The 15649-nt window shown below is 59.4% G+C and overlaps 1 protein-coding gene across 14 annotated transcripts in view; it reads right to left on the reverse strand.

Annotated features, from left to right (window-relative positions):
• PPFIA4 (PTPRF interacting protein alpha 4) overlaps positions 1-14817 on the reverse strand; it is a 60714-nt gene extending 45897 nt beyond the window's left edge. For 4 of the 14 annotated variants that reach the window (XR_004422243.1, XM_033099434.1, XM_033099425.1 and 1 more), the window contains exons 1-11: positions 14678-14817; positions 12227-12304; positions 9636-9749; positions 6357-6986; positions 3727-3828; positions 3272-3436; positions 2962-3036; positions 2658-2777; positions 1954-2145; positions 1522-1668; positions 1143-1277 (exon numbers count right to left, since the gene is read on the reverse strand). Coding sequence is in view for 12 of the 14 variants with exons in the window: in XM_033099434.1 (XP_032955325.1) it covers positions 1143-1277; positions 1522-1668; positions 1954-2145; positions 2658-2777; positions 2962-3036; positions 3272-3436; positions 3727-3828; positions 6357-6590 (1170 nt within the window). In the remaining 2 variants the exon portion in view is untranslated. Of the gene's footprint in view, positions 1-1142; positions 1278-1521; positions 1669-1953; positions 2146-2657; positions 2778-2961; positions 3037-3271; positions 3437-3726; positions 3829-6356; positions 6987-9635; positions 9797-12226; positions 12305-12491; positions 12651-14677 lie in introns of those variants that run through there. The other 10 variants (XR_004422242.1, XM_033099431.1, XM_033099430.1 and 7 more) reach the window with 9 other exon arrangements.
• Positions 14818-15649: the final 832 nt, after the last annotated feature.

Genomic DNA, 15649 nt, shown 5'->3' on the forward strand with positions numbered 1-15649 from the left:
CTCCAGACACCGAGATCCCGTGGTTTCTGCTGACAAGACACTCGGGACTGCCACACATCTCACAGTCGGGAAAGCCCTCCTGCTGTGACTCACTGGAACACATTGAGCACTTCCGCCCTCCCTCCTTGTCAGTTCTGGGACACACTGAGCTGACTGCTCAGCATCACAACACCGTCTGGTGCACTTTAAACCAGCCCTCCATTTCTAGGGGCTGGAAAGTCCTTGCAGACCACCAAGTCCAACCCAATCGTCATGGAGATGATGATGTCATCGCAGAGCCAATGGTGTTATAGACATGATGTCATACATATGACGATGTCATCATAGAGATAATGGCGACATCACAGAGATAACGACACCGGCGCCGATTTGGGAGGGAGTGACTTTTCCCAGGTCACAGAGCCAGTCAGTGGCAGAAGCAGACTTGGTCCTGAACACAGGCCCTGGGGCCTGACATTTACTATTACTGGTTTCCTTCTCTCCATGGGCTAGGGGTGTAGCTATGGTGATCCCAGTGAGGCCCCCCTGAAAACCTCTGCCCAGATGCAAGCACTCCGGAATTCTCTTCATGAACCCACACACTCATCCAGCTCATCCAGAATGGGAGTTTTCAGCCTGCCCACCTCTTATAAATGATTACCCCTTAAAGTTAACTATCCACTGGGTAAAATCATATTCCCTTTCATTCGTTCTAAAGCTCCAGCCTTCAAGCAACAAGGGGTAAGTCCCTAGATGTAGAATGCTTCAATTTCAGCCAAATTCCACCCTCTTTAGGAAGTGTAGACTTTGATCCCATCTCCTCTCAGATTTCATCTTTCCAGACATGAAAGTCCTAGTTTTTCCACTCCAGACCCAAACTAGAGGAAGTATTGACCACGATGATGTAAATGATCATGACAACAACTTGCATCCAGTCTCTTCTGCTTTTCGAAGTACTTCCCACCTCTTCCTATGGTCGGTAAGAGGTGGGGGACGAGGGCAGGGACTACTCTTCCAACCGACAAGAGGGTTTCCTGGAGTCGCACCGCGAGAAACGGTTTCCGGCTCCCGGCCCACGAGCCTCCCACTCCCAGCACTGACGGTCTGGCTCCACAGAGCTCAGGAAGAGGGGCACAGGCAGAGCCCGGGCCCCGGCCACGTGCCTTGGTGAGGGCTGCAACCCTCTGGGCCAGCTCGGCCTCCACCTCGGGCAGCGTCTCCGCCTTGCGCATCGTCTGCTGCAGCTTCTGCTCTGCCACCTCCAGCAGCTCCTGTAGGTGTCGTGCCTTCTCCTCACACTGGCAAAGGGGCGGGGAGGAGAGCCAAGAGGGAGCACTGAAGCCTCCCGGCCCCATCCGGCCTGAGCAGAGAGCAGGTGACAGGCCAGGAAGCGGCAAGAAACAAGCTGGGTTCTCGGCTGCCCAAGAGGTGCCATCCAAGGGGATGACCCCAGGGGCTCCTGGGCCACCCAGGGAAGACTCCAGCATGATCAAGAGCCCCGAGTCAAGTACAAGGCTTCCCCGCACCACCTAGAGGAGTTACCTGGTGGTGCAAGGACTCCTTATTGGCCAGCTCATTCTCCAGTTTGTCATTGAGGTCATGGATGGATGTGGCCTCCCGCTGAGCCGCCAGGTAGCGCTTCTCCAGTGTGGTGATCCGCTCCTCCATGTCCTCCTTCTGGGCCAGAGCCTGGGCAGGAGATGAGGGGACCGATGGGAGGTCATCACCTTCTCCTGCCCCCGTCCGAGCTGCCCCTCCCCACTGACAGCTGGTGGGCTGCATCTTCTCCACACTGGCCGGCCAGTGTACGGCCTCCGCCTGTCCCTCCTGCCACTCCGGCCACCATCGCACCCCACCAAGTGCTCAGTCTCACACTTCCCAGCCCTCCCGCTGCCCAGGGCACCCAAGCAGCTGCCCTCCTGAGAGCCAAAGGCCTGCACCCGGCACGAGGGGGCAGGCCAGGCCTTCGCCCACCTCCCGCAGGTCCCGCTGACGCCTGCTGCTCAGCTCCTCCGACTTGATGAGGTCCCGGCGGGCAGTGCCCAAGTCTTCCTCCAGTTCAGCGACGGCTGCAGTCAGGGTGACCAGTCGCTCCCGGGCCTGGCTCAACTCAAAGCTCTGCTTCTCCAGCAGCTCCTGCAGCTCCTGCACCCGGCCCACGTCATCCTCCAGGGACAGTGAGCTGTCAGTTGGCCGTCAGAGCCCAGGACATCCCGCTCCCTGCCCCACCCAGGGAGGTGGAGGCAGGGACAGCTCTGCCCCAGTCTCAGAGCTCACGCCACACGATGACACACCCTGACTCTCCCGTGTATCTCTTGAAAAGCAAGTTTCTATTTCACCTGCTATCTCAGCCTTTTCTAACTTAGAAAGGCATGACGAGGGGGACCAAGGCTCCGGGAGAGAAGGGCTCTCACCTGAAGTGGACACACAGGTAGAGGGGCCCTAACAATTACAGTGGACAAGCACATGACGTGTCTAGCAGTGAGTCAGGCAATCAACCGACAATCTATACACTTCTCCGCAGATGGGGTTGGGGAAAGGTGGAAAGAGGAGGGAGGATACCGGAGAAAGCCCCGAATTTAATTCAAGCAGCTGCTGTCCTGAATAAGCTGGGCCGGGCCCTCTGCACCTGTCTCAGGGAAGGCATGCCCCCTGCTCCGTGGCTCCCCAAGACCCACCTTCCACAGGCGTTTCGGTCCCAGCTGCACAGTCCCCTCGTCTCCTGCCACTCCGTCCTGAACCCCTGCCCCCTGCTGCAGGGCACAGTCCCCGGGGCAGTGAGTCACAGACAAGACAACCTGCCATATGTTCCACACCCTTGTGGGTCCCCCGCCTCCTAGACAGGTGCCCTGTCTCCCCTCGGCCAGCAGTCTGCAGCCAGGACGGTGGGGAGAAACCAATGGGGAGCAGAGTAGGGCAAAGGGGTGCACAGCCTTGGCTCGAGGGGCCGCAGTGCAGAAGGAGGGTGGGCAAGCTGCTTACCTGCTGGTGGGCACCTGCCAGCTGCTCCTCCAGTGTGGTGACTCGCTCCAGGGCGGCCCGGAGCCGCTCTCGCACCTGCCCAAGGTAAGAAGTCATGGGGAGATGGAGGGAGAAACGGAGACCCCGCTGGGCTCTGGTTGGGTCCACCGCTGCTGGGTGTGAGGCAGAGCAGGGTGTGCCAAGAGGCATCCTAACGGGAGCCCTTGGAAACGGCCAGTGGGAGGAGGACCAGCTAGAAGGCAGTCTGCCCCAAACACAGGACACAGACATCGCAGAGCAGGGACCAGAGGCTGCAGGGCAGGCTGGGTACCTTCTCATCCAGGGCCTTGTGGTGCTCAAACAGCGACTTGAGGGCTTTCAGCACCTCCACCTCACTGGAGACCCCGGAAGGCGACTGGGCCTGGCGCTTCACCACGGTCATCCTTAGGGACCGCTCATGGCGGGACACCAGGCATTCCAGATGCTCGAGAAGCAGCTGGCAGGGAGCAGGGAGGCGAGAGGAGTGCTGTGAGTCTGTGTGCAGGGCGACCGGAGTGCCCATGGGCTCGCTGGGGGGGGCGGGTGCCCCATCTGTGCCATTGTTCAAATGCTCAAATACTTCTGTGCTGGTCAGCCCCAAGCCGGCTGCCCTGGCCTCTCTCCTCGGACCCTGACTACACGTGAACAATGGAGGTGTCAAACTGTTACCCCAGCACACAGGGTAGGGATGTGCCGGCCTGGCCAAGGGGTCCACAGCCCCACACACACGCCCCAGGACCCCCTTACCCTCGTGTTATTCCGCTCTGCTGTCAGCTCTGATATTTCTTCCTCCCGCTCTAGGAGCTGCTCCCGACACATGCTCAGCTCTCGGGTTAAGGTGGCAAATTCCTGAAAACCCCCAAGGCCCCTCAGAGTGTGGGACACGCCCCGAGCAGCGTCCTGCATGCACAAGGCAATGGTGGGGCCCTCTCACCCATCCCTTATTTCCACCATCTGCCCAGAGACATCCCTCTGCATCTGGAGGGGCAGTAGACCCACAGTGAGCACATGCTCCCGAGGGACCCACAGCTCCGGGTCCTGCACACTCCAAGGGCACAGGAGGGTGTGAGGGGACAGGGCTGGATACAAGAGCCAGAAAATCAGTCTGCTCTGCAGCCCCTTCCCCTCCAGCCACCAGCATCACCTGATGTCCTCCCTCCCATTTTGTGGGTCTGTTTCCCCAGCAATCCAATGACCTTTCCCTTTAGAAAATGATGAAGGGGCGTTTTGCTTCTGGTTTGACACAGTAAGGTCCAGACGGACCCTGATGGACATTAGAGAAGCAAGAGCCCCAAGGAGCTTCCCCCTCCGCAGGGTTTTGGCAGCTACAGGTGGCCAGTGAGACAGGGGACTGAAGGACCCACTTACACAGGAGCAGGAGAGCATGCAGGCCTGCCCAGCCGGCCAGATGGCTTCAGCGCTGGCTTCTGGGGCCCCTGCTCACTCGGTCTAGGGCTGCACCCTGGCCACTTGCTGGGCCCAGCCCAAACCCAGGCTGGCATCCGCTCGAGGGCACTGCAGAGTCCTCTGCAGCCCACTGTCCCCATTAGGACAGCACACAGGGGTGACAGGCTGGCCCCACAGGTCAAGGCCCAGGTATCCTACTGATTTCCTTAGACATCACCTCACTCCAGAAAGAGAAGTGGCCCAAATTCTATGGCTTCCCTGGGTTGGGAGTGACCGAACAGTGGCTGTAGGAAGGGACAAGAGGGACCCAGAGAGGCCAGAGCCTGAGACACCACGGCCCAGAGCCTGCTCCCTGTCTCTCTGTCAAAGCCACAGACAAAGGCAGTCAAGCATCTCGACCCAGGAGCGCCTGGCCCTGGTCCTGGTCACGCCCCAGCTTTCACACATGCACACGTGACACGCTCGTACCCAGAGACAGGACTCGATGGCACACCGCAGCCCCACGTCAGGGCACCGCCACCAAAGCATGTGTGCTCTGTCCTCCCTCCCCTCAGCCCAGCCCCTGAACGGCCTCCCCACCCCAAGACGCCTCTGCCAGACGCTGTCCCAAAGCACAAGTCAAACTTTTTCTCCTCACTTTCCAGCTTCATCGCCCTAAGGCCCTTGGCCTGGGTCCCCTGCTCTTTCCAGCCACCAGCAAGCCTTTCTAATTCCACACCTTTGCTCAATGGGGAGCCCAACCCTCTGTCACCTCCCGAGGAAATCACAGCCATCTTTCAAAGCCCATCTCAAAGGCCGTGCCTCCTGGGGCTCCCCAGACTCCCCGGGGGAGGCTCTCCCTGCTACCACAGTGTTGGAACAGTGGCTACGCCCATCATTCACTCACAGATACTGTGAGCACCTCCCACATACCAGGCCCTGTGCTGGTCGCTGGGGACAGTGACGAGGTCCCTGTGCTCAAGCTCCCAGGAAGAGTCACCGAACCTCTTTGAACTTGCACCCCCCATCTGCGAGACACAGGTGTGTCCCTCAAGTGTCTCCAGGAGGACCCAGGGAGCCCATGAGTGCACAACACTTAGCACAAGGCCACCAAAGCCAGCGACCCGTCACTGATACTTCTCTCTTCCAGTCACTTGAGTTCTGGTGATGAGCTGCAGGACAGGGATGGCTCCCCCACTCTCGGCCCGTTTGGGCCCCTGCAGTAGGGTAGGACGGCCCACCTGCCACGCCAATTCTTCACCAGGACCCCATCTTCCTACTGGCAAAGCATCACAAGACCCTGAGCCGGGCAGGAGCCCCTGCCACCCATGCCCACATAGTCCTGCCACGTGGTAAAGGGCCTGAGCTGAGCCGCGAGCCTCTGGCTCCTGGGCTGCCCTGCCAAGCCCTCGGGCTGGGCGGTCACCAGCAGCTAAGCAATGTGCTCGAGGTTTCGTGTCATCGTTTGTGATAACAGTGCCAGCTTCACAGCTGTGAGAACTTAGGGAGGAGCTGAGTGCACAGAACACACGCGACGGTGACGTGCGCTGGCCGTGGTGCTGAGGCAGGCGTGGGACAGCTGTCCAGACAGCGCTTCCACGTTCAGCTCTGCCTACAGTTTCCTACGGGAAACCTCTTGGTTGTCCACCTGAGGACTAAGAGAGGCGACTGGGCCCCTCTGAGGCTCCCCCCACGCCGTCTTCGGTCCCCGGTGGCCCAGCACCCCAAGAACAGGCGTGGGGAGGAGCGGCCGGCCACGCAGAGGCCCTTCCCTGCCAGGGCGCCACCTGCCGGCCGAACAGGCTCACTGCAGCTAGGTTTTCTCCCCATCAAAGTGCAGCCGCTTCTCCGGGTGAAGCCAACAGCATGCTGGCTGAGATGCTGGGAATGGCAGGGACACGAAGGCAGTGACGCCTGTGAACCCCATGTGCTCACATGCGACTTAAACGCAGATGGGCGGAGGGCCCCAGGACGCTACACTCTGGCCTCACCTGAGGGAGCGCGGAGTTCAGGTGACGCTGGAGCTGGTCCCTCTCGTGGAGGGCATCCTGGAGCCGGCTCTGCGTGGCCGCCAAGGCCTCCTGACTCTCACGTAGGGACTCCAGCAACTTCTCCCGCTCGTCCAGCATGTTCACCATCAGCTGCTCGAAGTTGGCGTCAGCGCCCGTGCCATGGGGGGGGCCCGGGGCGTCCCCCTCCTTGATTGTGGGCATCACCTCACACATGGTGGGGGCAGGCAGGGCCTTCTCGGTGTTGGGGGACAGGGGAGGAGTTCACGGAGTTGGCAGCTCCAGGGAGCCCCAGAGCACAGCTCTCTGGACAGGCGGTGCCAGGCGGGTGACAGCTGGGCTGGGGCTGGTCCCGCGGCATCAGTCTCTCTGGCTCTGAGAGGCACCTGGTGCCTGAGGCCCCCCCAAGGGACAGAGCCAGAGGACTGGGCTTGAGCCCTCAGGGCTGGGGCTGGGTGTCCTATGTCCCCAGGCAAGCGGGCAGCAGCCAGGTGTGGCCATGACAGACAGGGAGAGCAGGCTGGAAGGGGACCCTTGCTCACACAGAGCACTGGAGCCTGGCACAGTTCCCACTGGATCTAGCGACACCCATTGTTTCTGGAGGACACAGATCTGTGGGAGAAGAGACTGCTATGAGGACGAGCTGGGTGGAGAAAGGCATGTAGGGGACGGTGGGGTGAGGGGGGCAGGAAGCTGGCACCCCCACTAGGATGGGGCCCTCCCCGGTTCTCCCACCACCAGAGCCTCGGCCTCCAGCTGCCCCACCTCCAGCTGTCAGACTGCGGCCATTGGCTGGTTCCCCCACCCACGTGCTCTCTGGCCAAATATAGAACTGATTCAGGCAGCCGGGTGCCCAGACTCCTGTGGGACCTGCGGTGGGAGGGGGGGCAGGAGGGAATGGGGTCTCTGGCCCTTGGCCCATAGCTTCCCCCACCTCAGGGCAAGGAAAGCACAGAAGGGGTTAAAGGGCTCCGGGCATGTCAGAGTCTCACGCAGGGGCCTGACTGGAGGTCAGGAGACGGGCAGGGGGCTTCTCCCCGACCATTGGTACACCTGGCTCATCACTCAGGGACAATGCTCTGCCTCAAATCACGCCCACTCCTGAAACCTGGCTGGCAGCGGGGGTGCATTCTGGATTCACAGACTGCTAGCCTGAGCTGGAGCAGGGACCCCAGGGTCGACGTGGGTTGGGGGCCCCTGCTCATGGCTGGGAATCTTCTCCCTCCATACACCTGCCCACTGCTGGCACTGCCGGAAGTCACCAGCTAGGGCATTAGCACGTGCACAGCCTGGCACAGGGATGCCCGGCGGTCAGAGCGAAGGATGGTGTGATGAGTTTGGCAGCATGCAGCTGGGGACTCCCCTGCCTGCCTCCGGCTCCCACCTCCCAGCCCACTCCTGCAGCATGACTTGAGACGTCAGGCACCCACGCAACCGTGCCTCAGGAACACTGCTTCCCTTCCTTCCCATCCCACCCCTCCCATTTGGGAGACACAGAACAGCTTCTTGTCCACCCCTCAGTGGCAGACTGGGAAGGTCAGGGAGGATGGGAGCCATGGGGACCCCCCAGTGAGAGCTGAGAAGTGAGAGCCTGGGCTGAACCCGGCATGGGGACCAGAGAAGGGCCAAACCTCTTCCACCTGTCATCCCCTCCCCTAGAGTACCAATGGTCTAGGCATAAATGGGGGGCAGCAAGAGAGAGGCTGGGGAGGAATGTGGGCCTGGGCCAGACAGAAGTCAGGCGCCAGCCTGAGAGCCCCCATGTTCACACCACAGCCATTCCCCGGGGGCCCCGCACTTCAGGCAGGTGTGCACACGCACTCGTGCACATACATGTGCACGGAGACCGAGGACATACACATGTGGCCACGCACATGCTCCCAGACACGGAAACTGGACACAGACGCTGACCCAGGGGACCCTGTCCCCAAGCTGGACAGCCACTGTGGAGGGCAGGATCCCAAGAGACTACCGAGGTGAAGTATTAATAGCACCCTGGTCTGCCCCCCAGAGCAGCAGGAGCCAGAGCTGCCCTGTCACCGACGCTAAGGACGGCCATTCTTCCCACTGGCCAGCCTCTGCACCCTGGACCCCGCAGCCCAGTGCTCCGATCTGGGAGCAGAAAGGCCACCATGGCCCCTAACACCTCCCCAAGCTCATCAGCAGCCACTCCCCACACCCACCCCAAGAAGACACAGGAGAGCAGATGAGGAGGCCAGGCTGGGGAAGGTCCCCCGTGGCAGAAAGCTGCTCAGGAGTCAGGGACCCTGGAGGTGGCACCAGTGCAACAGACCCCAGTGGCCTGCAGTGAGTGACGGAAGGTCAGGTGGGTGACCTTGGGTATCACGACTGAGGCCTCTCCTGTGCCAGGGATCCCATGGCGCTTGTTCTGCCCACCTTGGAGGGAGAGCAGAAGACACCATGACTGACGGAGACGGTGAACTGCCTGGGGGGCCGGGGGCTTGTGGGTAGGGTTACACAGCTCTCACAGCAAAGGGCCGACAGTTCTCTGGCTGCCAGGGTGACAGGCGGCCTGCTCAGTATCCTCCTGCCAACTGAGAAGCCAACACCGCTACCACCAGCCCTCTCCCAGCCTCCCTGCACACCAGGTGCCAGGTGGCACCTCCACTTCCCCTGGCACAATGCCCCCACGTGGAGCCAGGTGCCCTGTCGAGTGCAGCAGCATGGCAAGCATAGGGGCTGGGGACACCTGGCTCCTTCTGGCTCCTGGGCTGACTTGAATTAGCGGCATCATCATCTCAGCCTAACAAAGCCTCCTCAACCCCTGGACTGCGTCCCCGTGACACGCATGGATCCTGATTCACAGGCAAAAGCCACCAGTCCCCAGAGCAAGGGGGTCTTTGCGGTGAGGAGTGTGGGCGGGAGGGCTCCAGTGAGCAGGGCGTGTGTGACAGGGAGGGACTGGGTGAACAACAGGGAAACTGCCCTGGCTTCCCCAAATTTACCCCCATCTTTCCCTAACAACAGGAGGGGCGGGCACTTGGGTCAGATGTCCTGGCTGGTCACACGCAGGCTGGCACCCCACGGCCCCACCAGATGGCCCGCCCACCACTGCGAGGTAGCCAGCCAGGACCAGGCTGCCGCCCTGTGGAGGCCGCCGGCAGGCCAAGCTGCCGGAGTGCTCACATCTCAGAGCCTGTGAGCTGGGCAAAGAGGGCGCTGCAGGGTGGGGGTCTCAGGGCCAAGAGGCAAGAGGAGGGGCTGTGCACCCCCCACCCCCGACTGCAGGGCAGTGCTCACCGGGGAAAAATGGAGCAGTGCCCATGTGGTCAGTACTGAGCACGTGCCAGACACTGTGTGGTCAGCTTACTTGAATCCTCTCGGTTCCTTGCAAGGAAGACGTGATTCTTCTTCCTGTTTCACAGATATGAGAACTGGGACTCAAAGTCACATAACCAAATCTGCACAGCGAGAAAGAGGGAAAACCAGGGCTTGATTCCAGTCTGTCTGACTCCAGAGACCGGCAGCGATGGAGGCACAGGAGTGGACAGGACTCCTTCAGGCCACAGCCTCTCGCCCTCGTCCGCGACAATGCAGCCAAGACACAGCTCAGCCCGGGGAAAGGCCTCTGTGCAGCAGCCACCATATCACAAGACGGCCCTGGGCCTCGATCTGTGAGACCCATCTCTCCAGCTGCTCCCAGGACTTAGTTACGGGCCAACTCTTCCCAAGACACAGTCTGTCACCTGCGTGAGCATCCAACCTGCTGCACAACAGGGCCTCTGGACAGTGAACGGAGGCACCGTGACAATCACACCAGGACACGGGGGGACACTGGGGCTGTCACACTCACTGTCACCACCCAGGAGGACTAACGTCGGGTGAGTGGGGAACAGAGGGCCACAAGTCTCTGCGCACCCCCAAAATCGCTTGTCCTCTCAAATAGACCAAACCATAGCCATCGCAGACTGGGTTTGTGACAGTGTACCTTTAGGGACAGCCTGGGGCAAGAAGAGGGCAGAAGCAAGACAAATGCAAAAGGCTCTGAACTCTCTTACTTTAATCTCATCAACTCCAAGTTGACTGGACATCCGATTGAGGTTTCTTTTGCATAAAGGGTTCCAAGTCTAAGAGGGGCTTAAGCAACCCCTGGTTTAAGTGTTGTCTGCAGAGACCCCGCTCAGTGAGGGTGACAGAGCGGAAAGCCTGGGAGGGAAGGCTCCTCAGCGGGCCCACATTCTAAGTGTGTAACAGACGTCCCATGTACACGCACGCCAGCACAGAAGTCTGCACCAGTGAACACAGCACGCAGCTGTGGCCAAGCTTACATCACTGAGTGACCTTGGCCATCTTCTGCTAAACAAGCTGCTGGTTAACACTGACATGTGTCCTCAAATGATGTCTGCAAGAGGAAACGAAGTAGCGTGAGGTGTGTGTAGAGAATAAAAATCTTTCAAAATAGCCCTGTGGGACAAATACGGGTCTTCTGGTGTTGGAGAAAAACGCTCAGAAGTTTGCATTAGATCAGCCGTCAGATTAGGGAGCCGTCCACAGCAGAAAACAGACGACCCAGGAGAAACCTGGGAGCAGTCAGGTGCCAGGGGGCAAAAGGTCCAGAGTGCACAGGACTGCTCAGAGAAACACAGAGGTCGTAGGAGTGTGAGTGTGCGAACGTGGGGGGGGGGGGTGAGGTCCTACAGAGAGAGTGTGAGCACACTTGTGTGTGTGCACAAGAGTGAGGTTCTGACAGAGTGTGTGTTCCGTCATGAGAGTGCACAGGTGTGGTCATGCAAGCACATGCGTGAAATCACACATGCTCCTAAGAACACGTGGGCGCCATGGGAGTCTGCGCATAACCGTGAAAGATATAAGTGCATGTGTGGTGTTGACATGTGTGAGCCTGAGAGGGCGGAAGGATGGGGACGACAGATAGCAGGAGTGACAATGCCACTTGTTGCAAAAGCTCCTCCCGACAAGGGCCGAAGGTTTCGGGCCCTCCCCCTGGGACCCAGTGCGAGCAGAGGTCACGCAGCTGGGCCTAGCCCAGCCCAGCCTTCGACTTACCGCCCCCCAGCAGAGCCTCCCTGTGGGGTCTCCGGAGCCCAGGGTCCACATGCACCAGTGACGGGTCTCCCAGAATGTCCGGCGCTCAGGGACCAGCCCCAGCCAAAGCCCTGGCCTGGCCCACCTCTAGGCCCCCCACTCACAGCCCGTCAGCGTTCACCCCACCCCCACCTCCCTGGAACTGCGGGTCCCACTGAGAAGGGCTTCCCCAGGTCCTGCGTGCTGACCCCCACAGGACCCGGACAGCCCATTCTACTTATCACCCCCAGAAACAAGGAGTTCGGCGCTGAGGGAGGAAACCCTCGAGTCCTAAGGAGCCTTTTTCTTAAATGGACTGCAAGCCCATCACCCCTTTGAAATGACAGTTATCTGAAGACAGTGCTCATGAAGTTACATCAGACGTGTTTACTTTATAAGAACTCAACTCTGCTGATTGGCAAAAAAAGAATAAAGGCCTGTAAAGCAAACCAGCTATTTCATCTGACACCTGACTACAAAATTATACTGCACTAAGCACTCTTCAAAATCATGGAATACGTTATGTGTTTATGTAACTGATATATAAGGTCTACTAACTACATCTGGACTTAACATTTTGTTCAGTTATAAACCTAAGCCCATATACCACGCTTCATGGAGATTTAGGGGTTCTCACTTTCCCTACTGCCTGTAGGATCTAATCCCCCTGACATGCTGCACCCCTGCCCTGGGTCCCCAGAGGCTCCTCTGCTCCAGGTTAATTATTTTTGGCTACAAAGAGGCCCTGCTTCGTTGAACCCAGGGGATCAGAAGCCAGAACTCTTCAATTCCATCCAACAGTTACTTACCGAGGAGGCTCCCGTGAATCCAGTACTGACCTAGGAATGGTTATGGATACAGGCTCGGCCCTCGAGAAGCGCGGCCTCCTGGAGAGAACACAGACACACAGTGATGGCTGGAGAGCCACACAGAGAACAGCACTGACCACATACCCAGCATCTGGCCCAGCCTGGGGCGGCCTGAGCACCACTAGGATTTTCTCCTCAGCTCTCAGAATGAAGCAGCCCCGGCCAAGACCTGTCGGACCCTGCTCCGGGCTGGAACTGACCTCACCTGGGGGGCAGAAGACACTGGGGGGGCCAGGCCAGGCCAGGCTCAGGCTCTGCTGGGCCCTGCAGCTAGACCCCCAGCTCACAGCTCCTCCCCCACGACAGTCTCAGTTCCCAGAGACCTCTCCGTGCAGCCTGGCAGCATGGCCCCTCCAAGTACTTCCACTCTGATGGTCACCCAGAGGGCTGCGTTCCTGTGAGCCAGCACCGTATGCCTTTCAGAGCTAATTATAGGTCAGTGAGACAGCAGGCCAGGGGGGGCACAGACGGTGACTTCCTGTGGCTGCAGTACACTCCCGTCCCCCCTCCCTCCCAATCCTCCACCTGGGACCTGGACTCGGAGGCTGCTGTCACCGCCTTGGTCCTCCCGACTCCACATCAACTCGTTCTCTCCAGCACACACTACACACAACTCCATACCACACCATGTTTCTATAGCAACCCATCCAATGGCCCAAAGCCCCGGGGGAGTGTCCCGGGCATAAGAAGCCTCAGCTAGCCCCCCGCCCGTACCCTAAAGCCCTCTGGTCCCCAGCTCCCTGGCCCTGAGCTGAGTCTTCAGCCTGCCTCCTCATCCTCTCCCTGAGCTCTCACCCCATTATCCTCCACGGCTCCAAAAGGACCACAGCAATCCCTGACAACTCTTTCCAACTCTAAGATTTCAGCAATCAACTCAGGGACGACACCCAGGAGCCTGGCTGCCTGCCCACCCTGCCCCTCCAATCCTTCCTCGGTACCCAGCTGCAAGGCCACACACACGCCCAGGCTGACACCACGACATGCTCACCGAGTGAGATTGCCCTTCCACACTGAGCCCCCACACTCTTCTGCCTTCCAGAGATGGGGTCCCTGCTGTGCCAGGTGTCTAGTGCCTTCTTGGCCCCCAGTAACCACTGTGCTAGTCACCATCTCATTATGTTGAGACCCCCTTTATCCCAGGCAGCGTCCTAGGACTCAGGACAAAGTCCTAGAAAAGAGCCAACGGAAATAATCCCAACTGTTCCTTTGGGATGACCTGGGTTGTTAATAGTTGTAGGGGGTGGGTAGGCTGGAATTCAGTTCAGACCGTTCCATCTTTTTGTAATCCAACAGCAATGTAACAAAATGGGGGGAGGGGTGTTAACAGAGCGCCTACTGTGTGACTGTGTGTACCTCTCAACTGCCCCACAGCTCTAAATTGCCTTCAGAAGACCCAGTACCTAACACGCGTCTGGCATATAGCAGGTGCCCAGTAAATGTTTGCTGCGTGGAACACCTCTGGAAAGACAGGGGATCCCTGAAAGCTGGCTCCTGGAGGGCGGCCTTACGCCCCCAGCAGGAGGGGACCCGCACGCCAAGCACACCCTCCTTGGTAACCACTTGCTCACCCGAACAGCAAAGCAGCAGCCCAACTCCCCTGCCCCTCAGACGGACACCTCCAGCATGACGTCAGCACCTAGTGGCACCTTGTCCTCCCCCCTCCTCCTCCTTCTCCAAGAAAAGCACCCACATCGCATTTCCAAGTCCTCCAAACCAACCTCTCTTCCCACCGGCCGTCAGAAGCTGCAGGATCCACACTGGAAAACATACTACGTGGTGGGAACTCGGCTCCCCACTCTCACCCTACCAGTTCAGGGATCTCTCTTTCTCCCCCTTTTCCAGTTGCGACCCCCCTCGCCCCCACCTCAGCAGACTGCGGAGACGGGCGCCTCTGGCACAGCCTGCGTCTCGCAGCCGGAGGATGGAGAGCTGGCGACATTAAGGGGTGCTGTGAGCGACGCGGGAAAGACGAAGACCCCCCCCCCACCCCGGGGGAACGCGAAGTCCTCAGCACCGCTTGCGCCTCCCGGCGGAGCTGCCCCCGGAGCCCAGGGGCTCTTCTTCTCTGACTCTCCTAGGGGGGTGGAGGTGCAGTCCGTCTCTGGTTTCCTCCAGGAAACCTGCCGCTCAGGCCCCCCTCTGAGGCTGATGGATGAGCGCGAACTCCACGCCCCCCACCCCGCCCCCCGCAAATCGGACATCGCCTCTACGCTCACCCCAAGGGCACAGGACTGCAAAGTCCGGAGAGAAGCGGCACAGAGGCAGCATCTATGCCTGTGGAGGGAAAAGGGGCTGCTGCCCAAGGCGCGCCAGAGACCCCTCCCCGAACTGTGCAGAAGCTGGAGCTGGGAAGAGAGCCATCCTTCTCCATCCTGGGCTCTGCACGCTCACCTGCCTGCAGTTCTCCAAGACAGGGCAGCTCCTCGGAGGCCGCAGCAGCCAAGGAGCCGCCTTGACCTGACGCCCCACACGCCCGACACCCAGCAGCTGCAGCCTCGGGGGCACGAACCCCGCCTCCTCACTCGAGGCCACGCCCCCGCCCGGGGTACGCCCCGTCCCTCACGTGACCAGAGGCCGCCGCAGCCGCCTAGCACAGAGCCTCGCCCCCTCCGCGCTCTGGCCCACCCCCAGAGGCGGGGCCTGCCACCTCCCTCCAGGCCGCGCCCCGCCCAGCCCACGTGACCTGAGAGGGCTGTGAGGCTGCGCGCTCGGCCTGGAGCTTCCCTCCAGGTGGCGCAGCATACAGGGCCATCCCTTTGAATCACCCAGGTCCATAAATTGGTCTCCGTACTGGCCTTGTTGCCAGCGATTTGTCACCTTTCACACCTGCTCCCTCACGCCCATTTCTTGATTTTCCTTTGGTCACACCCATTTTTAAGTGGAGAAACTTGAAATCCATATACATTTCCATAGCGTGCGCTTAAATGAATTGTGTCGCTGTGCTGACACTGTAAAACGACATGTCGGTCTGTTATACACACATTCTGTGAAGACACTGTCCACACCAAAATTCCTGGCACATTTTAGCTCAGTTTCCCCATTTCCCTGACTTGCTCCTTCCCCTGTGCCGTGGCTATATACGCATCTTTGCCGTCTGGTTTGGGAAGTTTCATCACCGTGCCCAATCAGGCCTTCAGGGAACCCACGCACACTCTAGAAGCGGAGGGATTTCATACACGTGCTGTGTGTGTACATCCATAGGCACACACACGCCTAACCAGCAACAAATGCTGTAGTTGAAATCAGTGGCACAAACAACCTTTCATTTATTTTCTTTCCTTCAATATATTCACCATTTGGCTTAGTTTCCTTGTATGTTTGGTAGAAGAAAGGACAATTTGAGTAATTTTGATTTACTTGGGG

This window comes from Rhinolophus ferrumequinum, chromosome 27, assembly GCF_004115265.2.
Source record: "Rhinolophus ferrumequinum isolate MPI-CBG mRhiFer1 chromosome 27, mRhiFer1_v1.p, whole genome shotgun sequence".
In the NCBI taxonomy this organism is placed as follows: Eukaryota; Metazoa; Chordata; class Mammalia; order Chiroptera; family Rhinolophidae; genus Rhinolophus; species Rhinolophus ferrumequinum.